The following is a 24,551-nucleotide window of genomic DNA, read 5'->3' on the forward strand; positions in this document are numbered from 1 at the left end:
TGTGTTTCGGGTGCTCCTTTTATTTTTCCCACATTCCTGGCCAGACAGTGTTTTTTGTTCCTATGGTCACAGGTATTTACATGGTGCTGGGGCTGAGCCCCCGCCGCTGAGGGCCCAACCACTCTCCTGCTCCAGCCTGGGTCTGGAGGGCGTGGCAGGGGAGCGGGGGGAGCAGCACTTGGGCATGCTGGGCTGACGGGAGGCAGCAGGAAGATATATACTCAAGTGTGATTACTGCACAGGAGCAGAAGGGCACAAAAAGGCAACAGTTGAGCCAACACACAAAAGACACACCAGGACCATTCGGATGCAGGGGCAGGGCTCAGAGCGGGAGGTGAGTTAACAGTGTACTGCTGCAGAGAACTGAAGCATGGGGGGGGCAGGGAGCCGTCTGGCACTGTTGGGCACTGCTGTGAGGACGCATCCCTTGGCTAGAGCCTGCAGCTTGGTGCAGAGAAATGACACCAGGGAACCCTTCGCTCTCGTGGCCTGGAACTAGCCCCCCAAAGCTGCTTAGGGAAATCACAGGGTCATGGCCCTTGCCCTGGGGCTGGCAGATGCTTCATGCAGGATTCCTCCTCATAAAATCAGGGATGTGTAGCCAACAGGAACTAGGCCAGCGTTGTTTCCATGGCAACAGCGGATCCAGTCCTCATCCACTGTGGCTAGGAGCTGCAGGATGTCCCCTCTCCTGAAGCTCAAGTGATCGTCTCCAGCCCCAGTGTGGTCACACAGCGCCCGCACAGCCCTGCGCAACAAACGGGTTCAGTTAGGGGCTAGACCCACAGGGGGAGCAGGATGGGGGAGAGGGGAGGCTATGGGTCAGGGGCACAGTTGAGGGTTGCCAATTTTGGGTGGATGTATTCCTGGAGATTTCATCTTTAATGAAAGATTAATCTTTAATTCCTGGAGACTCCAGGCCAATCCTGGAAGGTTGGCAACCCTATGCCAGACCCTGGTGGGGTTCCACACAGGGAGCATGGCTGGCAATCTACGAGGCGGGTTACACAAAGGGTGAGTGACCTGCAGTTCACAAGCCAGGAACAAGGCTCGAACAAGACTGGGGTGGCAGGTGCTGGCCCATGACCAGACATTGTGGAGTGACCTGAGACAACAGATGCCCTGTCGTACCCGGAGCCCCAGCTGAAACCAGGAGTCCCAGAGGGGAAACGCCAGGGACCTCAGTCCAGATGTCTCCCAAGGTCAATTAGACAAATTCAGTCAAGAATCCCCCTCACTAACCCACTGTGCAATTCAGAGACCTGTAATAGAAGGGACTGCAGGCTGGAATCGAGACATTGACAGGGCTGTGCATGAGGAAGCAGGCCAGGGCTGGGCAAGCAGGGGCTGCGGACTTGAAGGACAGTGTGGAAGAACACGGGACCTGGCACCAACCCAGCACTTTTGGGAACTCAGAAATCCATCAAATTCTTCAACCCACCCAACCCCAAACACTGGAATCCACCCGACCCCCCACCCCCAGGCACCTGTGCAGCTGGAGCGCGTCAGACGCGTTCTTCTTTCGGTGTTCCTGAGGCCAGGCCTTCTCAGAGGGCCCGCCCTTCAGAACCAGGGCGAGAACGTTCACACTGGGAGGCAGCCAGCTGGAAGGTCTCCTGCCAGAGAGCAGAGGGAGTCACCAGCCAGTCTGAGAAACACCTCAATGGGACAGAGACCGGAAAAGGCTCACAGATCTCCATAACAAGAGCAAAGGGGGAGGGTTGTGGGCAAGATCCCCAAGTGTGGCCCCCCCCAACTAAAACATTGCAAGAAAGAGTCATATTTTCAAAGACAGTGTCCGAAATCTGGAACCCCACTGTAACATCCCCTCCAGGTCCTGTATAAACTGTCCTGGCCCCATGGGCGACGCTGGGGGAAAGCGTCAGGGGAGAGGGGAAGAGGTGTTACTGACCCAACAATATTGGGCGTTTCTTCTCCTGCAGCAACATCCAGGGCGGGTTTGGAATCGGGCAAATGACGCCAAAGGCCGAGCAAGAGGCCTGAATGTCTATCAGGGAAATGGACCAGAACCTGCTCCTCCACTGGGCACCGCACGGAGCAGCCCGCAGCCCCTCCCCTGGGGGCTGGTGCCAGTAGAACCAATAGCACCCAAGGGCCTGTAACTGAGAAGCTGCTAACGCCCCACACTGCAGGCTGTTTGCTGCACACAGCCTAGAAGCCAAGCCACAGATGCAGGGCATGGGCCATGCCACTGCCCTGCAGAAGGGGGAAGCCCTGCAACGGCTCACCCTGCCGCACCCCACCAGGCACTGACCTGGACTTGGCTGCACTGGTGTCCGGGTCAGCGGGGAAGCCTCTGGCAGGTGGACACGTGGCCCCGAAGAGTCGGCCCAGCCAGTTAGGGCGGATGGGGGAGCCGTCCATGTTCAGGGTGGGTGTGGCCACCTGGCTCACATCAGAGCCCGGCTCCTCGGACAGAGGCAGGCATCTCTTGCAGGCAGAGGGCTCTGGTGGCTCAGTCTCCCTGGGGCCTGCGCATCCCTTGGCCCTGGCCTGCAGTGGCAGCTCTTCAGCATGAGGAGCCTCCAAGCTCCCTGCCTCGCTGGAGGGCATTGGATCCGGAGCCACAGCACCTCCTTCCCCAGGTCTGGGCTGGAGGGGCTGCAGGTCTGTGCCGCTGGCCCCCTCCCCTCCCCGAGCACTGAACTCATTCACGGAAGCCTGGCTGGATCCATGGGGCGGAGCAGCTAGGCTGGAGCTGGTGTCCCCCGCAGCCACCCGCAGCTTCGTCCAGCGGGTGATGGGGAACCTTTCCTTCGTGGGCGTGGGGTAGACCCTGGAGGCCTGGCTCAGCTGCCCCCACCAGCTGCCCTGCGGGACCGGCTGCTGGTGTTTCTCAGGCTTGGCAGGACCCTCAGGTCCCAGAAGCGTCTGGGTGAGCTGCTCCCCCCACTGCAGCACCTGCTGAAATGTCTGCTTCAGGGAGATGCCCGCCGGGGGGCTAGGGGCTGATTTGGCGGCTGCGGCGCTGTACTGGGATCTGGCGCTTTCCTCCGAGCCCACCAGGGCTGCCCTCACGGGGCCATCAGGGGGCAGCTTGTGCTCTGGGCTAGCACCACCGCGGCCTTGGTCCCAGCCCTGTGTGGGAGCAGCCACCAGGGCAGGGCCAAGGGGGTGGCTGGGGGGGGAGTCCGGCTGGCGGGGCAGGGGCCGCACATCCACGGGCACATGGTGGTGCTCGAAGAGCAGGTCGAGGTGAAAGGTCAGCACAGAGAGGGGCTGGACGAGGAGCAGCAACTCACGGGCCAAGTGCGGGAAGGGGCCTTGGCTCAGGGAGAAGAAGGCCGTGGGCAGGTAGAGAACAGAGATGACACCTAAGAGACACAGCCGGGGTGAGATGGCACCCCCCACCCATAGAGCCCCTCCTCCCCACAGAACCACCCCACAGAGCCCCCCCATCCCAACAAGCCCCCCATCTCACAGAGCTCCCCCACAGAACCACTCTCCAGAGCCACCTCACCCCACCGAGCTCCCCCACACAGAACTAATCCCCAGAGTCCCCCCACCTCACAGAACCACCCCATCGAGCCCCCCACCTCCCACCCCTCCACCCGGGGACACCAGCCTGGCTCTCCTGGGTCTGTCACTAGCATCCTGTGTGGGGGACGGGGGGAGCTTCCATCTGTACTTCATCAAGCAGCCTGCCCGGATCCTCCTCCCTCCTCAGCTGGGGCACAGTGGTGGGAAAGGACTCCTGTGTCCCATTAAAGGAGCCCCAGATGGGCACTTCCCTAGGGGGGCTCACAGCACCAGAGCTCAGAGAGCCCACTGCTCCCTACCTGAGCTCTTCTGCAGGTGGGAGAGCCACAGCTCCAGCTGCTTTATGCTGAACGAGACAGAAAGGGTCCAAGTTACAACTGTTCAGAACGACAGCCCCAGATTGGGCCGTGCCAACAGCACTAAACTGCCTGACTCGTGCCGGTGTCATACCAGAGCGAAGCTTCTGGCGCCATGGTGCCCTGAACCAGGCCTGAGACTGAACCTGGGTGCCTCACATGGCAGGCGCTGGCATCAGCTCCTTCCCCCATCTGCCTGCACCCCAGCTCCCCTCCCCTGGGTCAGGACTTCCCATCTCACCCTGAATAACAGTCCCAGTGTTCAGCTGAGAACAAATGTAGGCCCATAAACATGAGTGAGGCCATGGGTATGAGTGTGAGCGAGTGAGAGAATGGCAAAAACTGAGAGAGAGCACACACACCCACACACGGGAGCACCCGTGAGCACAAGGGTGAGAGCAAGCACGAGAGAGTGCACGTGCACGTGAGAGTAAGTCCAGCAGCTGCAGGCCGAAACACAGAGAAGGGCTCCGAGACACCAGAACCGCCCCCTTCCCAGGCCCAGCGGTCCCCCCGCAGGAACCGTCCTGCCCAGGGAGCCCAGCGGCTCTCGCGGCTCTCCGGGGGGGGGCAAAGCAGTGCCCAAGCCTGGTACTTACTTCAGAAGGCCGAGTATGAAGGCGTGGAACCTCTGCCTGCTGCTGCGGAGGGGAGCCAACCGGGACACCTGCCAGTACAGCGAGTGCAGGGGCCGAGTGCCGGGGCCTGTAGAACACATGGCACAGAGTTACTCAGCAGCCATCCCCCCTGAGCTTGGCTCCTCTCCCTCCCGGAAGCCTGGCGTGAAGTGGGGGGCCCTGCTCAAAGAGCAGCACCATCATGGAGGGCAGCAACCCAGCCACGGCAGCATCAGGCCAAGGAAAGGCCTTGCGGACACGGCCCCAGTCACCTGCATCTCCCAGTATATTGGTGTGTTGGAGCTGGAGGCACCTGGCCGGCTCTTCCCACGTGCTCCCTGGGGCCCTGGGCTTTATCACGCTATTCAGCAAGGGGAACAGATGGTGTCTCCTGGGGCCAGACTAAGCCCCCTCCAGCAACCTCCTCCCAACCTACCCAGCTTGACCGAGGCCTCCACCACGCTCCAGGGCGAGCTCCTCCTCTGGCCCGTGATGATGTCCTTCTGGAAGGGCTTCAACCCATCTGCCACCAGGCCATAGAGCGCCGGGCACAGGGTGTTCAGCAGCAGGCAGCTCACATCTGGGCTTAGCCGGCTGTCGCCCAGCTGCGTCTGGGCAAGGAGAGGCGCGGATGATGGTTTGGAGTGGTGGGGAGACAGCAGTCATGTCCCTCGCACTCCTCCCCCGGAGCCAGCAGGGCAGGGATGGTGGGTTCCCTCTGCCTGGGACACCGCCCATGTTGCTTCCAGCTCCCAGCATTCATGGCACATGAGATAGGCCAGGGAACAGGGATGAGCTCAGGATGCCCACATAGCCCCACCCACCCAGCCAGCAGAGAGGGGACATGACCGAGCTACTAGGAAGGCAGAAGCTGAGCCTCTGCCACCGGACCCACGGCCCAGGCCAGAGACCCCACCCCTGCCCAGAGCTTTACCTTCTGCACCAGGCTCCTTGCTGTGCTGAAGTGAGCAATGAGCTTCTCCACGGAGGCGCTGATGGCAACCAGCAGGGCTGGGACGGACAGAGAAGGGACAAGTCAGGCCTGTGCTGAGTCTCCACGCCAAGTCCAACCACGTGACCCCGCAACAGCTGCACCTGAGCCCATGGCCATGGAAAGGGAGCCCTGTATAGCTAGGGCTGGATGGCATCACTTCATACACTGGCCTCTGCCCTGGAGCACCCCCTGCTGGCTGGGCAGAGATAGCGCCTGTCCCCTGCAATCTCCACCGGACTGTTCCCTGCAGTGCCCCATGCTGGCTAAGGCAGGGCGCATCCCCTCTCCTCTGTGAGCCTCCCCCATTCTCCACAGCAACCCCTGCTGGCTAAAGCAGGGATAGCACCTGTCCCCTGCAATCTCCGCAGGCCTGTTCCCTGCAGTGCCCCCGCTGGTTGGGACAAAGTTCGGCCCCTCTCCCCTGTGAGACACCCCACCCCATTCCCTACAGTACCCACTGTTGGCTGGAACAGAATCGAGTCACAGAACCTGGGCCCCTCGGGGTGGCTCCAGCTGCTTCAGCCTCTGGGTAAGTCTACTCAGACCTTGGCAGTGTGCCTTCCCCAGCTCCAACCCGAGCTGCAGCTTCCACACCGCTATTTTCAGAGCGCGAGCACCAGCCCTGCAATCCCAAGTCTGTCGCCCTTGGTGGGCAGGCTCACTGCTGAGGTCTGCGTAGATGCACCGGAGTTGCTGGGGAACACAGGGCATTGCCATGGGAACCGTCATCTCTTTAGCAATTCTCCAGAGTCTAAGAATAAAGGTGCAAGGGAAACTGGCAGTTACCATGGCAACAAGCCCAGGCTGGAAATGTTTGCTACAGAAGATTAAAGGTGTTTGTAGAATCCAGGGCCTCCCCCACCAACCTACCCACCTGGGGCCCCAAGTTTTCAGGCTCAACAGCACCACCTGTTGGAAAAGACTGGGAGCATGATCCCCAAAGACTCCAGCCTCCAGGAGCTCCCCACAGCCACACCTCCATCTCACAGACAAGAATGGCTCAGCCAGAAAAGGTACCAAGAGGGCAGGATGTTACTCCATAAACCCCCAGACCTCTAATCTCCCAGCCAAAGGGAGAGCTAGAAAAACTGAAACTGCAAATAAGGTGCAAATTTGTAAGGGCAAGGGGATTGCACAGGGCAACAGCTCCTAGGGGCAGAGGGTTCCCTGGGATGCACCTGGACCCTTTGGGTCAAAATTGGGGGTTTCTCAAAGACACGCTCTCGCTACCCCCCATTACTGGCTAGATGCAGGAATTGCTGGGTGGAATTATCTGTCCTGTCATGCAGGAGATCAGCTGGAGGAGCAGAATAAGAACGTAAGAACTGTCACACTGGGTCAGAACATGGTGCATCTAGGCCAGTATCGTGTCTCCAGCAGTGGCCAAAGCCAGAGCTTCAGGGGGAGCGTACTGAACAGGTCAGTTGGAGTGATCCACCCCTGTCTTCCCTCCCGGTTTCTAGTGGAGAGAGGTTTAAGGTGGCCCTGAGCATAAGGCTGCATTCCTGGCCATCTTGGCTAATAGCCATTGATGGATCTATCCTCCATGAACTGATCTAGTTCTTTGCTGAACCCAGTTGTACTTTTGGCCATCACAGCGTCCCCTGGCAATGAGTTCCACGGGTTAATTGTGCATTGTGTGAAAAGTACTTCCTCTTTTTTGTATTAAACCTGCTGCCTATTAATTTCATTGGGTGACCCCTGGTTTTTGTGTTGTGGAAAAGGGTAAATAATAGTTCTATAGCCCCATTTTAAATGGCATTCGTGATTTACAAACCGCTGTCATAGCCCCCCTTTCTCGCTGTTTTTCCAAGCTGGACAGCCCTTGTCTTTTTCGTCTCTCCTACTATGGAAGGTTCCATAGCCTTGGTCATCTTTCTGCCTTTCTCTGAGCCTTTACCAGGCCCACTACATCCTTTCTGAGAGGGGCAACCAGAGCGGGACACGTGTTCAAAGTGCGGGTACACCATGGATTTATACAGTGGCATTATGATATTTTCTGTCTTATTTTCTATTCATTTCCTAATAGTTCCTTTAGGTTGTAGAGGAGTTTTTAAACTGAGGGCTGGGGGAAAGCGGACAGGTCCAGAGGAGCACACGGTTTGGACAGAGACATCCCTTAGGGGAGGATTTATGAAAGGCGATACTCTATATCCTAGTAAAGAGGAAAGGCTACAGGTTAATAAAGCACTGGTAGGAACTAAAGAGAAAAAGTCAAACAAAAAAGAGCCCCATTTAATTACATCACATGAAGGCAGACACCTAAATATTGACAAATATTATAAGTACTTTTTATAAATGCAAGAAGTCTAAATACTAAGATGGGGTGAACTTGAGTGCCTGGTATTAAATAAGGATATTGACACAACTGGCATCAAAGAAACTTGGTGGAACAATGATACTCGATGGGACATGGTATTACCAGGGTACAAAATAGATAGGAATGACGGAATAGGTCGTGCTGGTGGGGGAGTGACGCTGTATGGAAAAGAAAGCATAGAGTCAAATATAACAACAATCTTAAATGAACCAAACTGTACCATCGAATCTCTATGGACAGAAATTCCCTGCTTGAATAATAAGAGTATTGCAGTAGGAATATACTACCAACCACCTGACCAGGATGGTGACAGTGACTGTGAAATGCTCAAGGAGATTAGAGAGGCTACAAAAACAGAAAACCCAATAATAATGGGGGATTTCAACTGACCCCATATTAACTGGGTATCTGTCACCTCAGGACGGGACGCAGAGATAAAATTTCTGGACACCATTAATCACTGCTTCTTGAAGCAGCTAGTCCTTGAACCCACAAGGATAGAGGCAATTCTTGATTTAATCCTAAGTGGAGCATAAGATCTGGTCCAACAGGTGAATATAGGTGTGCTGCTCAGTAATGGTGACCACGATGTAATTAAATTTAACATCCCTGTTGTGGAAGTGGAGGGAAATACCAAAGAAAATCACCACAATAACATTTAGCATTTAAACAGAAATGAAAAGGAATAGTCACAAGGGTGAAATGCCTGCAAGCTGCATGGAAAGTCTTTAAAAACCACCAAAGAGGCTTAAACTAAATGTATATCCAAACAAACAACACAATAAGAGGACCAAAAAAATGCTACCATAGCTAAACAGCAGAGTAAAAGAAGCAGTTAGAGACATAAAGGGATCCTTTAAAAACCAGAAGTCAAATCCTACTGAGGAAAATAGAAAGCAGCATAAACTCCCGCAAGTCAAGTGTCAAAGTATAATTAGGAAAGCCAAACAAGAATTGGAAGAGAAACTAGCACAAGACACAGAAACTAAGAGCAAACGTTTCTTTAAGTACATCAGAAGCAGGAAGCCTGCCAAACAGTCAGTAGGCCACTGGGTGATCAAGGTGCTAAATGAGCACTCAGGGAAGACAGAGCCGTTGCAGAGAAGCTAAATTAATTCTCTACATCGGTCATCACCGCAGAGGATGTGAAGAAGATTCCCACATCTCAGCCATTCTTTTTAGGTGACAAAACTGAGGAACTGTCCCAGATTGAGGTGTCAGTAGAGGAGGTTTTGGAACAAACTGATAAACTAAACAGTAATAAGTCATGAGGACCAGATGGTATTCACCTGAGATTCTGAAGGAACTCAAATATGAAACTGCAGAACTCCTAACCGTGGTATGTAACCTATCACTTACATCAGCCTCTGTACCAGATGGCTGGAGGGTAGCTAATATAACGCCGATTTTTTTAAAAGGTTCCAGAGACGATCCTGGCACTTCAGTACCAGGCAAATTGATTGAAAGTATAACAGAGAGCAGAATTATCAGACACAAAGATGAACATAATAGCTTGTGGAAGAGTCAACACGTTTTTTTTGAAGGGGAATCACCTCACCAATCAATTAGAATTCTTTGATAGTATCAACAAGCAGATGAACAAGGGTGATCCAGCCAACATAGTGTACTTGGACTTTCAGAAAGCCTTTGACAAGGTCCCATACCAAAGGCTCTTATGCAAAGTAGGCTGTCATAGGATAAGAGGGAAGGTCCTCTCATGGATCAGTTACTGGTTGAAAGATAGGAAACAAAAAGGGTAGGGAATAAAAGTCAGTTTTCACAATGGAAAGTGGTAAATAGCGGGGTCCCCCAAGGATCTGTACTGGGACCTGTGCTCTTCAACATGTTAATTAATTATCTGGAAAAGGGGGTAAACAGTGAAGTGGCAACATTTGCAGGCAATACTAAATTACTCAAGATAGTTAAGTCCAAAGCTGCCTGTAAAGAGTTCCGAAGGGCTCTCACAAAACTGGGAGCCTGGGGAGCAAAATGGCAGATGAAATGCAACATTAATAAGTGCAAAATAATGCACATTGGAAAATATAATCCCAACTATACATTCAAAATGATGGGGTCTAAATTAGCTGTCACCTCTCAAGAAAAAGATCTTGGAGTCATTGTGTATAGTTCTCTGAAAACATCTCTTCAATTGCGGCAGCAGTCAAAAAAGCGAAGAGAATGTTTGGAATGATGAGGAAAGGAATAGATAATAAGACAGAAAATGTCCTAATGGCACTATATAAATCCATGATACACCCGCACTTTGAATGGTGCCTGAAGTTCTGACTCCTCCATCTCAAAAAGGATATATTAGAATTGGAAAAGGTGCAGAGAAGGGCAACCAAAATGACTAGGGGTCTGGAACAGCTTCCGTATGAGGAGAGATTTAAAAGACTGGGACTGTTCAGCTTAGAAAAGACACGACTCAGCAGGGACAGGAGAGAGGTCTCTGAAATCATGGCTGGGGTGGGGAAAGTGAACAAGGACGTGTTATTTACCCTTTTGTATAACACAAGAACTAGGGTCACCCAATTAAATTAATAGGCAGCAGGTTTAAAACACACACAAAAGGAAGTACTTCACACAACACACAGTCAACCTGTGGAACTCATTACCAGGGGATATTGTGAAGGCCAAAAGTATAACTGGGTTCAAAAGGAATTAGATAAATTCCTTGATGATAGGTCCATCAATGGCTATTAGCCAAGATGGTCAGGGGCACAACCCCATGCTCTGGGTGTCCTTAAACTCTGACTGCCAGAATCTGGGACTGGACAACAGGCGATAATTGTCCTGCACTGTTCATTCCCTCTGAAGCATCTGTCATTGGTCATTGTCGGAGAACAGGATGCTAAGATTGATGGACCATTGGTCTGACCCAGTATGGCCGTTCTTATGTGAAGACCGATGCAAAGAACTCATGTAGCTTCTCTGCAATGGCTGTGTCTCCCTTCTAACGCCTTAGAGGGACAAGGTGGGTGAAGTAATATCTTTTATTGGACCAAAATCTTTTGGTGAGAGACCAGTTTTAATACCTTGGTCATCTACTGGCCCATTGCCTGTTTGGCAAGCTTTCTGCTTCTGTTGTACTTATCAAAACTCTTACTTTTAGTTTCTGAGTCTTTAGAAAATAGCTTCTCAAATTCTTTCTTGGCCTGCCTTCTAATACCGTTACACTAACCTGTCAGAGTTTGTACATCACCCTATTAGCCTCCCTAGGATTTGACTTCTAAATTTTAAAGGATGCCTTTTTGCCTCCATCAGTCTTCATTACTCTGCTGTTTACTCAGGGTGGCATTCTTTAGGTCGTCTTACTGTCTTTTTCTGGTGTTTTTAACTAGTCCCCAGGATGCTTACAGGCATTTACCCCTTGTGACAGCTCCTTTTAAATTTCAGTCTAACAAGCATTCTTGTGTAGTTCCCCTTTGTAAAGTTCAATGTTACTGTGAGGGGTGTTCTTTGGTATTATCTCCCCTACAAGGATGTGGAATTTAATTAAATTATGGTCACTATTACCGAGTGCTTCAGTTATAGTTACCTCTTGGACCAGATCCCGTGGTCTACTTAGGACTAACTCAAGAATTGGCTCTGCCCTTGTGGCTTCCAGGACTAGCCACTTCAAGAAACAGTCATTTATGGTGTCTAGAAATGTTCTCTCTGCATCATGCCATGAGGTAGCACTTACTCAGTCAATATGAGGATAGGTTTCAGAGTGGTAGCCATGTTAGTCTATAACAGCAAAAACAACAAGGAGTCCTTGTGGCACCTTAGAGACTAACCAATTTATTTGGGCATAAGCTTACAAAAGCTTATGCCCACTTAAATTTCTTAGTCTCTAAGGTGCCACAAGGACTTCTCGTTGTTTTTAATATGAGGATAGTTGAAGTCACCTGGTGTTATTGCACTTTCTGCTTTTGTGGCTTCTCTAACTTCTCTGAGCTTTTCACAAGAACTGTCACTGTCCTGGTCAGGTGGTCAGTAGTATAGTTCTACTGCTATACTCTCTTTAGTCAAACTTGGAATTTCTAACGAAAGAGATTCCACGGTACAGCTAATTTCATGTCAGATTTATGCTTTCTTTAACATATAGTGCCACTGCCCCAGCAGAGTGACTTACTCTGTCATTCCTACATATTTTATATCCTGTATGTCCGTGTCCCATAGATTATCTTCATTCCACCAGGTTTCATGATGCCCGTTATATCAACATTGTCCTGTAATGCCAGATACTCTGCTTCACCCACCTTAGTATTTAGACTTCTAGTATTTGTATGTAAGCACTTGTACATTTTGTCAATATTCAGTTCCTTGCCTTCATGTGTTAGATTTAAATAGGGTTCTGTTTCATATGACCGTTCCCCACCTGGACTTTACCAACTTCTTTCTTAAGTGAATAGCTCCTACCGGCCTTGAAATCGATGCATCTCTAACAAAAGTATCACCCTGCGGTAGGAGGGGAGTTCCAGTGGCCTGAGGTCCCAGCTGGCATAGACAGTGAAAAACTCCAGGTCTGAGGCAGTCTCCTGGGCTCTGGTGTCCCAAGGGGCTGGGCCTGCTTGTCCCTTTGCAAAGCTGCTTTGGAAATTAAACCAGGCCCCCTCAAGAATGGGACTTTCCCATCCATCTGGATTCCAAGAGCATGGAAGGGACCCCCTGCACAGATTTTGGGGTGGGTGAGGGTTACCTTTCTTTTGCTCTCTCAGATGGTCGTAGGCTCTGTCTGCATTTGCCATCCAGTGCTGGCCTGTCCCTGGAACACCGGCAAAGGATTGAGAATGTCTGACTAGAGAGAGAAAGAGAACCTAGTCAGTCAGTTGGCAGGGGCTCTGTGGGAAGGTGCCACAGGGACCGGGCACAGCATGCCCTGCCTGGGAGCAGACACCACAGTGGCCACGGTCACTGGTGGCTGGCAGGGTCCTTCCTCATAAGCCTTTCTATAAGCCAGCCATACAGCTGCACATTCCTGCCAACGGGGCTGCATCCACCCAGACTCTCCCTGGGAAGGGGGACGGTCCCTCATTCACCCCAGTCTCACCTCCCCCTTCTCATGGAGTCCTGGGTGTCCTTAGCTAGAGCGTACGGAAATGAGGCCAGGTCGGTGTCAGGGCCAGGACGGGGGAGGAGAGCAATGGAGCAGTCTGCACGGTATGTTCCAGGTTACCCGCCAGCGGCTCAGGGAGCCCAGCCCTGAATGGGGACGTGCAGTGTCCAGATCCCAATCCCCAGGCCAGAGCAAAGGGCTCGGCAGCTAGAGATGATGGGAAGCTGATCAGAAGAGATTTCCCAAGGTGGACAAAGCTGGAAACATCTCTGGCAAAGGAAACTTGTCCCGGCACGGCCCCTGGCGCTGGCCCCAGCATGGCCCCTGGGGCTGGCCCCTAGCACAGGCCCTGGCACAGCCCCCGGCATGGCCCCGAGCTCCGGCCCTTGCACGGCCCCTGGCGCTGGCCCCGGCATGGCCCCTAGTGCTGGCCCTTGCCAGCCAGGTTCCCTGAACTGCTGTGAACATGGAGCTTGCCAAATTTCTTTCTCTATGGCCATAGCCTCCCTCCAAGCTTGGAACACTTTCCCCAAGGAATGGGGAGCCCAGAACAGCTGCCCAGGGATACAGCCCTGCTCTGGGAGCCTGTAACAGGCCCTGTAAGTGAGTCGCTAGATACAGACCCCTGGTAAGCAGCTGTCCCTGTGTGAGAGGAGTTGGGAGTTCAAGCCTAGCTCCCAGAGGGGCAGGGGCTGGAGGTCACTGCTCCCTGCAGGGGCATCCCACAAACCCAGGCAGAGAGACCAGAGGGAGACCTAGGAGGAGGCAGGGTCTGGGACGGCAAAGAACTGCTCCTCACTGAGCCTGCACCCTGCTCTAGTGTTGTGGTGACCCTGAGTGGGTATCCATCTCTGCCCCAGCGCAGGAAGCTCGGGGGTCTCAGTCATGGGGCCCTGCCCTGGTGCTGGGAGTTTGGAGGGGACACACTGAAGGGAACCTGCCCCAGGGCTGGGAGTTCGGAGGGGGAAACAGCTGTAGGGAGCCTGCCCCAGGGCTGAGGGTTTGGGCGGGGGGAATAGCTGTAGGGAGCCTGCCCCAGGGCTGCGGTTTGGGGGCAGGGGGAACAACTGTAGGGAGCCTGCCCCAGGGCTGCGGTTTGGGAGCGGGGGAACAGCTGTAGGGAGTCTGCCCCAGGGCTGCGGTTTGGGGGCGGGGGGGGAACAGCTGTAGGGAGCCTGCCCCAGGGCTGCGGTTTGGGGGCGGGGGGGAACAGCTGTAGGGAGCCTGCCCCAGGGCTGCAGTTTGGGGGCGGGGGAACAGCTGTAGGGAGCCTGCCCCAGGGCTGCGGTTTGGGGGCGGGGGAACAGCTGTAGGGAGCCTGCCCCAGGGCTGCAGTTTGGGGGCAGGGGAACAGCTGTAGGGAGCCTGCCCCAGGGCTGCGGTTTGGGGTGCTGAGCTGGCAGGCACCTGGGCACAGAGGCTGCTCCCCGCCTGCCAGGCCCCAGGCCCCAGGAAGTCACTGCCCAGCCTCAGCCGCGCAGGAGGCGGAGGAGGCTGGAAGGCAGGGGCCAGGGCAGGGGGCAGCCGAGGGGAGAGGCTCCCGGCGGGTCTGGGACTCACCTACAGGCGCCCACCAGCCTGGGCAGGGACAGTGTGACAGCAGCTGCCGGGAGGCCACTATGGGGGCGGGATGCCAGAGCCCAGCTGACTGGGGCTCTCCAATGGGGAGGCAGCAGGGCCCCAGTGCTGCGGGTTCGGAGGGGGCAGAGCCACGGGGCACCCGCCCCTGCCCCAGTGCTGCGGGTTCAGAGGGGGCAGAGCCACGGGGCACCCGCCCCTGCCCCAGTGCTGCGGGTTCAGAGGGGGCAGAGCCACGGGGCACCCGCCCCTGCCCCAGTGCTGCGGGTTCAGAGGGGGCAGAGCCACGGGGCACCCGCCCTTGCCCCAGTGCTGCGGGTTCAGAGGGGGCAGAGCCATGGGGCACCCGCCCCTGCCCCAGTGCTGCGGGTTCGGACGGGGCAGAGCCACGGGGCACCCGCCCCTGCCCTAGTGCTGCGGGTTCAGAGGGGGCAGAGCCACGGGGCACCCGCCCCTGCCCCAGTGCTGCGGGTTCAGAGGGGGCAGAGCCACGGGGCACCCGCCCTTGCCCCAGTGCTGCGGGTTCAGAGGGGGCAGAGCCACGGGGCACCCGCCCCTGCCCCAGTGCTGCGGGTTCGGAGGGGGCACAGCCACGGGGCACCCGCCCCTGCCCCAGTGCTGCGGGTTCAGAGGGGGCAGAGCCACGGGGCACCCGCCCTTGCCCCAGTGCTGCGGGTTCGGACGGGGCAGAGCCACGGGGCACCCGCCCCTGCCCCAATGCTGCGGGTTCGGAGGGGGCACAGCCACGGGGCACCCGCCCCTGCCCCAGTGCTGCGGGTTCGGAGGGGGCAGAGCCACGGGGCACCCGCCCCTGCCCCAGTGCTGCAGGTTCAGAGGGGGCAGAGCCACGGGGCACCCGCCCCTGCCCCAGTGCTGCGGGTTCGGAGGGGGCACAGCCACGGGGCACCCGCTCCTGCCCCAGTGCTGTGGGTTTGGAGGGGGCACAGCCATGGGGCACGTGGCCCTCCCCCAGGGGACGCAGCCATGGGGCACCCATCCCTACCCCAGTGCTGTGGGTTCAGAGGGGGCACTACCATGGGTCACCTGCCCTTGCCCCAGTGTTGGGGGTTTGGAGGGGGCGCGACCGTGGGGCACCTGCCCCTGCCCGAGGGGACACAGCCATGGGGCATCCATCCCTACCCCACTGCTGTGGGTTTGGAGGGGGCACAGCCGTGGGGCACCTGGCTCTGCCCCAGTGCTGGGAGTTCGGCAGGGTCACAGCTACAGGGCACATGGCCCTGGGCTCCACCAGGCAGGTCTGGAAGAGTGACAGGGCAAAGGACAGCGGGAGAGAGGGAATAGGGAATGGGGCAGAGGGACAGACAGACGGACAGAGTGATGGAGGGGAGAGTGAGTGAGCACCGCACCCTGTCCAGACCCCAAAAGGCAGGTGCGCAGGGTCCCTTGGCACAGAGTCTAGCAGGATCCCCCAGCCTAAGCCGCCTTCCTGCTGCTCCAAGCCCCCCTTGGTTAGTCACTGAGATACCCCAGTGTTGCCTGGGGAGTGGGAGCCACATGCCCCCAGCCCCTGTCATGCACACACACCTGGACTCTCACACACGCAGGGTTTCTGAGCTTGTAACACAAGAAATGTGCGGCGTGTCTGAGCTCTGTGGTGACCACACAAGCCAGCCAGGACGGGGAGTGGGGCGTTCGCAGTGCAGTGCCTGAGGAGAGCTCCCCTGCTCCACGCCTAGGCACACTCTGGGGGCAACGATCTGACCAAGTTACTCTTTGCTAGCTAGGTACCCCAGAGCTTGTCAGTGAGTTTGACTCTCAGATAAACAGCTTGGGGCACAAAGGAGCGGAGCTGAGAAGGCCAGGGAGCCCCAGAAACATCCCCAGCCCTTGGAACAAGCCTGCAAGATGGCCCCCCTGGTGCAGCACAAGTTGGCCTGCCTGTGGTACTCTCGGTCCCTCACTGCTGTGGTATGCCAGTGCCTCAGGGGCTTTAATGGTATCATATGCCCTGTGTAACAGCGTTATCCCCACTCTCCAGATGGGATTGAAGGCCCAGACAGGCGAGGTGACAGGGAAATTAAACCTGGGTCCCCAGAGCCCCAGGCTTGTGCCTGCCCCAAGCCATAGGCCATCCTTCCTGTCTTTGTTGCAGCCTTCCCCTGGGTGCTTGGTTCCTAGCACAGAGGAGCAGCCCTGCCTACATCACTACACAGCCCCCAGAATCCTTCTGAACACAACCCTGTGTGCGGACCCCCAGGAAGCTGGCCCCCATACACTGCCCCTGTCTACTATGCTCTGCTCTCCTGCATTGTCCCATCCCCACCAGGCATCCCCTCTGCCCATCTCCCTGGCATCACTTCCCATCACCATGCACAGCTGCTTCCTGGGTGCCCAGTCCCAGCGCAGAGAGGAAGAGCAGGTGCTCAGACTGCAAGCTAGGAAAGGAAACGGGCGGCTTACGTTGCTTGGGAGGTCTTGGATTCTTGGCCCCTTTGCTCTGCTTTCGCTCAGGAGACACTGCCCCAGAGCATGCTCCAGCCTGACTGTGTGCACATGCCTCTCCCCTAGGGCAGCGGGCTCTGGACACCTCCACGCCGAGTGGCAGCTCTGGGACCTGGTGGGAGGGGAAGGCCATAGTTGGGAAGGTTCTGCTTCTCGGGAAGAGTGGGGAGAAGAGCACAGACAGGTCTGGGCTGTCCAGGAAAGGCAGCACTCCCCGGTGAGGGGGGGAGTAGGCCCCTATGGGGGACAGGCGGATGGGGAGCAGTTCCTCTGGGGACAGAGTGCCCAAGACTGTCCCCTTATTGCTGGCCAGGAGGCAGACTTCATCACAGGACAAGGTCTTCAGCGTGGGGTGGAAGGACGGGGTGAAGAGGGCAGGAGACTTCAGCTCAATGCTCTCCAAGCTGGAGTTAAGGGAGGGGATCAAGGGCAGGGGAGGCGCCACCGGGTCCGAGCTGTAGTAGAGAGGCTTCCCGTCGGCCGAGAAATGGAAGAGCAGAGGCTGGAACGGCAGCATCTGAGGCCTGGGGCAGCGAGAGAGGGGAGAGCCAACTGCAGGCGGGAACATTGCAAAGAAATGCAACCAAAACCAGGGGGGCACAGAACACAGTGGGGGATAAGGAGGAGTATGGGGGCACAGAACACAGTGGGGGATAAGGAGGAGTATGGAGGCATGGAGAACACAGTGGGGGTTAAGGAGGAATACAGGGGCATGGAGAACACAGTGGGGGGAAGGGGAGAGAGGCAGATATGTGGGCATGGAGAACATGGGGATGGAAATCAAAGAAACCAGGAAGCATGGAACAGAAAATGGACAACCCCCCAATAAATCAGAATGAGCCATTCCCAGGGGCAGCAGCAACAGGGTGGCAGGGTGAGGAGAGAGAGATGGAGAGACAGTTAGCTCAGAGGAGTCACAGCACACACACACCAACTTCACAACCATGACGACACATGGACACGCCTGTGCCCCCTGTCGCCGCGCAGGCCCCAGCCTGGCAGTGCCCCTTCTCTGCATTGGGAAAGGGTCTGTGGGAGTCCAGCCCCAGCCCCTGGCAGGTTTCCCCAAGAGAACAGGACAGAAGGAGGGAGGTGCTGAGGGCCAAGCAGCTGAGCATGATGGAAAGATGGAGGCAGCCTTCAGAGGAAGGGAAATTCAGTCCTGGTCTCCCCCAGACCCAGAGTTCTGGGGCGCCCTTCTCAGGGAGCAGGGGGTCAAGGCTCCCCCCAACTGAGATGTTCCTCCACTGCCAGGACTTGGCCACTCGGGCACAACGCAGCAGCCGGATGGGCCAGTAACGCCCACTGCTCTCCATGGAGATGCCCTCTGCTTGGTTTGCTCAGGGTCTCTGGAGCCAGGAGCTCCTGCAGCAGCCACTGAACTGAGGGCTACTCCTGCCAACCCACAGGAGCCAACCGAGTACCAGGAACCACCCACCCCAGGGAGGGAGCAGGGGGAGAAAGAAGCTATTCCCTGCCATTGAGAACAGCCCTAGGAGTCTGCCAACTCAAGGGTCTCGGGGACCTTGGCTGGAAGCAGGGTTTAATGCAGGGCCCAGCTCTGGTATCAGCATTCCCTGCACTGCTCTGTCCCCCACCCTGAGCCATTCCTCATCGCCTGCCCCTAAGAAACCCCCCCAGATGGAAACACCCACCCCACTGAAAGCCCATTTCATCTCTCACCCCAGGGCAGTGTGCGACCCCAGTAAAGCCTCATGCCCAACAAGGCAGCCAAGTGCATCTCCGATGGTCCCTGGGCAGAAGCTGCTCAGGGATCCCACAGGGCTCAGGGTATCACAGAGCTCTTAGACTGGGGCAGGACTCCTGCATGCATCAGGCTCCATCTGAGGGAACCTGGGCCAGGCTGTCTCCCCAAGTCAACACACAGGGAGCCACAGATGAATCAGCTGCTTAACCCATGGCCTTGGGTTTTGCCTGCCACCTGGCTCAGTGCATCCCTCTCCTCCTGCAGTCAAACCGGCTCCAAGTCCTTTATGCCTGAGTTTGCACGGGTGTGGTGAGCTGCAGCACACCCATAGAGGAAGGAGAATGCAGCAGGGAGGGAGGGGAATGTATGCGAGGAGCAGCTAGGACAAGGAGGGTGAGGGTGGGATTCCTTCTCCCAGCACAGCGATCATCTGCACGGCATAGCAAAGAACTAGCCAGCTCAGTGCACAGATGCAACATGCATTCACCACCACTTCACTCTGCCTACCTGTCCCCTAAACCTATTCCAGCCCCACCCCAGTGCCTCAGTCCAGCCCTACAAACCCATTCCAGGCACACCTAATGCCTTCTGCCCCTGGCAGGACCCTGCAGCTCACCCCAAGCCGAAGCCAGTTCCACATCCCCCAGCCCTGCAGCCCACCAGGAATGGGGCAAGAAGAGCAGCAAGAAGACCGGCAAGTGGAGAGAGAGATGGGGTTAGTGATGGAGATGGGGATGTGCCAGGATCAGGAGGCGGAAACCCTGTATTAACCCCATGGGGACTCTGCAGCTCTGTCCCCAGGGACACATGCCTCCATACATGGGGAAATGCCCCCAGCCCCAGTCCAGTCCTGGGATACCCCTGTAGCTGAGGAGGGAAGTGCCTTGATAGCAGCTGGTGCTCTTACCCTCCTTGCAGGCTCTGTGTCCTCTCTGGGCCTTCCCTGACACCCAGGGACCCCCCTCAGGTCCGCCGAGCCTCCGGCCCAGTGTCTCCTTATCACAGCCAGAGCCAGGCATCTTTCTCCTCAGGACGTAGCCCTCCAGGGGTTGCCCCCCTTCCTCTGTGTCACCCAGCAGCCCGGGCCGAGACTGCCTCCTCTGCTGGTGGCTTTCCGTGAGTGCCAGGAGGTGCCCGCTCCGCTGTGGAGCCGGCCCCCCGTCGGGGCCCCGGAGCCTGCTGCCACTGGGGGCGTCTCTGCCCGTTGCTGCTTCCTGGGGCTCAGGCTGCTCCTGGGATGCTGCTCTCGCCCCCTGCTCCCAGGCCAGCTGGCCCTTTTGCTTGTTGATGGCACTGCGGTACCGGAGCTCCCTGAACGTGGTCACCTCCCTCCGGCTGCAGCTGGGGGGCTTTGGCTGCTTGTCGGGCTGCAGCTGGTGCCCAGGCGGCTCCGGACACAGGGTGCTGCAGTGGGTGAGCTCGTTGAGGGGCGGCAGCTCCTTGTCGGGGGAGAATACAATTAGCCAGTCACTTTGGTCCTTCTTGGCCTGTATGGGGGATGGCCCAGCCGTGTTCCTCTTCCGCTTCTGAGCCAACTCATGGAACGAGGTGACAGTCTTCCGAGTGGCATCTCTGCACTGGTCTACCTCTGTTGGGACAGGCCTCTCCACTTCGCTCCTGTTCAGCACCTGCAGCCCCCTCTTAGCCCTCGGGGGCACTGGAGGGGGAGCCCTAACCGAACTGTTCAGACTGGGGCCCTGCTTTCCTGGTGCTAGCGCAGACAGACCAGGTGGCTGGATGCTTAGGGCAGGCAGGGCATTGCAGTTGGAGTCCAACTCAGCACAGACGCTGGTGGGGAGCGGCTGTGCCATGGTCCCCTGCCCATCCCTGCTGGGAGAGTCAGCGTCATCAGACGGGGAGTCAAGCAAACTGCTGCTGCACAGGCTGTCTGGGGTCTCCCGGGCCCCAGGATCCGGTCGCTCTTGTATCTGGACGTTGAGGTTAGCATCTCTCCCATCAGACGGTTCCCCCTTGTCAGTCAGTGAGGGAGCATCATGGGCATCCTCCAGGGGGACGATGTTTGGCTGATTGTCAGGAGATAGGGCCTCTTCACCGGGGAATGCCTTGCAGTAAACAGAGACTGGCGTGTCATCCAAACTGAAATCCGAGCAACTGCTGACAGAGGAGGAAGCCAGGTCTGAAGGGGAAGCCGCCACCTCCTCCTCAATGTGCAGGGAAGGGAAATCCTCCAGGAGAGGCTGGTTCCAGAGATCTAGCGTCGGGGTCTGCTGCGCGTGGGACTTGCAGCACCGGCACTGCATGGATGTGTTGTTGGAGTTGGCGTCGACTTGCTCCAGGGCACCACAGTTCTCCCGGCAGTCGCTGCAGCCTGTCTGGTCTCCCGGAGCCATTGTGACAGGGCCCTCCTGGAGCTCGGGTCGACGGGAGAGGTGCAGCCCCAGGGAGATGTGCTGCAGGTGGATGTGGTTGAGGTTGCACAGCAGACCTTTCTTCGGGGACAGCATGGTGCTGGCTGGCAGAGCCTGGATTCCTCAGCTCGTCACAGACCCCCACAGGCACGTCGCTCCGAACACCCAGCTCCAACTCTCTGCAAACAGCAAAATAGCTTGTCAGTCACTGGAGCAGGCAGGTTATCAGCCAAATGGGCATGCACCAGAGGGACCCATTTATGGGGAGAGAATTAAGGGGCAGATCTGGGCAGCTCAGCTAAAGGGATCGACAGCCTCACGGCCCACAGATACTAGAAGGGCATGATGGTCCTTGATGGAGTGTAGACTGCTACAAGGGGTCACGGATGGGAGAAATGGGATGGAGTCAGGAGAGAGGAAGTTGAGGGCAAGTAACAAAAAGAATTCCCAGACAGTGAGATGGATCCAGTCAGGGAATCATCTCCCATTGTGGGGGCGGGGGTGTGCTGAGAGCCCCATCGTCCCTGGACAGGGAGATGGGTCTGGCTGGGAATTGACTCCTCCTTGGCTTTGGGCAATGTTGTAAGGTATATAGTCTTAGGGAACTGCCCTGCATTTCTGGGCTGGGTAGAGTCTGCCCCCGTGTCTCTGGCCCTGGGAGCTGTTCTCTGGGGTTTCACATCACATGGGCTATCAGCTCTGTTACCTCTGCCAGGTCCGTCAGCCAGTGTCTCAGCAACGCAGAGTCAAGGAGATGATACCTTTGAAGGCTCAGCCTCGCTGTCAGGAAGGCTTCTGGGCTGTGTCAAAAGGCTCCCCAGCATCAAGAGGAGAGCAGCCAAAAGGCCGGTGTCAAGTCCGGGGCGTTGCTTGGCTTTGCCCCCACACATGGGCAGGCATCAGAAAAATGGACTGCAGGGATAGCAGACACAAAGAACAGAGACATCACTGCTACTAGTGCATGCAGGTCCCATTCCCCAAAGGAAAGCAGGAGGCAGGTCACATTCCCTGCCCCGCCCCAGTGCCAACAGCTGCTCCTGACCCGAGGCCTCTCTGGAGGCTTCCCCGTTCCAGGTACATCTGGTTTCAGTCTCAGCTGAGGCCATTGCACTGAATCTCCCAGGAGCTCACCCTCCACTTCCTTTGGTCCCCCCCGCCACTTCAGATGTCCATGGCTGTCAGGGCTCTGTATCGAATGGGGAGTGCGCATGTGTATGCTGGTCTCTGAGGGACCTCGGAGAATTTTGCAGCACGGCAATCGCTGACCCTAGGCCACAAGGATAGTTTTGCTAAATGTTTGGAGGAAGCATCACTGGGCAAAGTGATGCTGTAACATCCTAGCAGCCAAATGGTGATTTGTTCGTTCCCTCCACCCCACCCTCAGTGGCAGCCCCGCCCCTGCTGGTACCAACCCCCCATGTATGATCTTGGAGAGAGGGCATTAGAGCATTTCAGGCTGCTTCACCCCACCAGCACAAGAGGCAGCCAGGCGGGCTCTGCACTCGTACCCCTTCCTGCCTCCGTTCCTGTCCTGTCCCCTCCCCATCTCCATCTCCATCTCCCTGGTCATCAATAATTCACAAGGAGGGATTTGTTCTCATGACAACCGCTATTTCCTGTCACGTGGACCTGCCCTCTGCACCAGGCCCAGCCCTGCGTGTGCCACACCCGGGTCTGCCTGGCCATCCAGGGAAAGGGGGATTCCGTGGCTGGGGCAAGCCACAGGTGGAGCCTGAATCAGCTCTGGCCTGATGGATTTTCTTCCTGCCTGGTGGTTACTGCATCTCCAACAGACTCACCAGCCATGAGTGGGAGGGAGACCCTCAAGGAACAAAGAGCAGGGACCGGCTGGTTTGGGGGAGAGGTGCGGCCTTTCCCCTCTGGGGACACTGGCTTTGATCCAGCCCTGGTGGGAGGCACCATGAAACGAGTTGGAGGATCTCAGACCAGTTCCTCACAATCCAGCAATCCTGTGCTATCAGTCTCAGCAGGCAGAGCCCGGGGTTGAATGCACCCTAGGGACACGACCCCTCCTTTGACACCTGAGAGGCCTGGGGCCCATTGGCAGGTGGAACAAGGACAGAGGCTCAGGCTTGAGGGGCTGCTGGCATCTTTGCTCAGCCCCAGACCCCCTCACTCACTACAACTGCTGTAAAAATAAACCGGAGGTAGAGCTCTGTGCTCCTCACTGCAGTCCCTGCCGCTGGAGGGGAGTCCTGGTTGGAGCAGCTCTAGAAAGTCCTACTAGGGTCCAGCAAAGACTCCCAGCTCATCACACAGGCACCAGAAAACATCCTGTTCCTCAGATACGGGCAGAGGGGGGTGTTACCTTGTAACATGCATGCAGCCTCTTCAGCCTGTCCCAGTCCCCCCTTCTCTGGCCTGACCGCATCCATCTTTTTGTTCTGTTTGCACGTCACACAGCACCAGGAGGACTGGGGGCATAGCTGGGGCTCCTAGGCGCTGCACAATACCTATAACAATACTAGAAGGGCCTGCACGCAGCCTGTAGGTGGTGAGGTCTTTAGGAGGCAGTTACACAAGCCCATAGCCTGTGCTCAGTTGTGTGTGTGGGGGTGGGAGGCTGGTCTCACTGCCAGGGAGCTGCTGCTGCTCTGCTCCAATGGGTCCTGTAACCGTGCCAAGCAGAGAGAGGAGGATGGCCTCTCGAGCAGGGAGGGAAGGGAGTAGTCCTGCTCTGGCCTGGCCTCCTGGGCTTTGCCCAGAAAGGTCAATCTAGTCCCCAGGTGCTGCCTTCCTGCCGGAGTGAGGGGGTCACCACCCAACTCCTCCCCAAACCCCTACTAAGGGCACAGCCGCTGGGGCTGGCAATTGGAGGAGGGCTGGAGCCAGGCTCCGACTGGGGCCACTCCCTGCTGAGCCTGGAGCGACCGCAGACAACCCGTGGTGGGATGCACCCTCAGGGGAGAGGGGACGGGATAGGAGTGGACCCCCAGCAGGGACAGGGGGCCTCCGCGCTTGCTGTGGGGGAGGGAGGGGATCAGCTGCAAAGCGCAGAGATGTAACAGGCTGGCGCTGGAGAGGGGTTACCACACCTGTGCCTGGCTGGGTGTGTGTGAGACCCACTGGCCGCTGCAGCTCCACCAGGGTGCTGGCGGGGTGGGGGGGAACAGGGGACCAGCCCCCGGAGGGGTGTAAGTCCTGCACCTGGACCAAGGGGTTCCCACTGCAGCTGGGTGCTGCCCTGGCAAGCAGGTGCAGCGGGCTCCCTGCTGGTGGCTGACAGCGCAGCCAGGCTAGAGCCTTCTCCACGCCCACAGGGGGATGCTCACCTGTCCTAGCTGCGGGCAGTGCGTGGTTGCCTAGCTCCTGGGATGGCTCTGCGGCTGGAGGGGACGGTGAAAAGAGGCTGCAGCAGCTCCGCTGAGCTCACCAGCTGCAGGGAGGAGCCAGTGATGGGTGATCCATCCTCCGCCAGCCTCTGCCATTAACCCTCCCTGCCCCAGGCTGCAGACGCCCTCGTGCCTGGACTAATCCTCCACTGCCCGCCCCACACACACTGCAGAAATACCTTGCACTGACTGCAAATCCAGGACCTGCCTGCACAAGAGAACCTCCACCACCCCAAGCCCCCCGCCCCCAC

The 24,551-nt window shown here is 57.1% G+C and overlaps 1 protein-coding gene across 3 annotated transcripts; it reads right to left on the bottom strand.

Annotated features, from left to right (window-relative positions):
* Positions 1 to 24,369, bottom strand: RUSC1 (RUN and SH3 domain containing 1). Of its 3 annotated transcripts, none has more exons than XM_043535364.1 (12): positions 24,241 to 24,369; positions 21,654 to 21,859; positions 19,486 to 21,126; positions 16,829 to 17,422; positions 12,473 to 12,571; positions 5,409 to 5,485; positions 4,911 to 5,085; positions 4,457 to 4,562; positions 3,801 to 3,847; positions 2,276 to 3,335; positions 1,488 to 1,616; positions 1 to 748 (listed from the first exon to the last, which is right to left on the bottom strand). In XM_043535364.1, the coding sequence occupies exons 3-12, from the start codon at positions 21,041 to 21,043 to the stop codon at positions 580 to 582; spliced, it is 4,014 nt and encodes a 1,337-aa protein (XP_043391299.1). In that variant the 5' UTR covers positions 21,044 to 21,126; positions 21,654 to 21,859; positions 24,241 to 24,369; the 3' UTR covers positions 1 to 579. The 3 variants fall into 3 exon arrangements, with proteins under 3 accessions (XP_043391299.1, XP_043391300.1, XP_007068146.2); XM_043535365.1 differs by lacking the exon at positions 24,241 to 24,369 and adding an exon at positions 23,277 to 23,577; XM_007068084.3 differs by lacking the exon at positions 16,829 to 17,422.
* Positions 24,370 to 24,551: the final 182 nt, after the last annotated feature.

Source organism: Chelonia mydas, chromosome 24 (assembly GCF_015237465.2).
Source record: "Chelonia mydas isolate rCheMyd1 chromosome 24, rCheMyd1.pri.v2, whole genome shotgun sequence".
In the NCBI taxonomy this organism is placed as follows: Eukaryota; Metazoa; Chordata; order Testudines; family Cheloniidae; genus Chelonia; species Chelonia mydas.

What these genes read in the sequence shown, in the direction of transcription:
- RUSC1 (XM_043535364.1), bottom strand. Translation starts at nt 21,043, where the DNA reads ATGCTGTCCCCGAAGAAAGGTCTGCTGTGCAACCTCAACCACATCCAC. An exon ending in ACCAGTGCAGCCAAGTCCAG is followed by an intron (nt 1,617 to 2,275) that starts GTCAGTGCCTGG and finishes GCTCTCTGGCAG; the next exon opens with GAGACCTTCCAGCTGGCTGC. An exon ending in GACGCGCTCCAGCTGCACAG is followed by an intron (nt 749 to 1,487) that starts GTGCCTGGGGGT and finishes TTTGTTGCGCAG; the next exon opens with GGCTGTGCGGGCGCTGTGTG.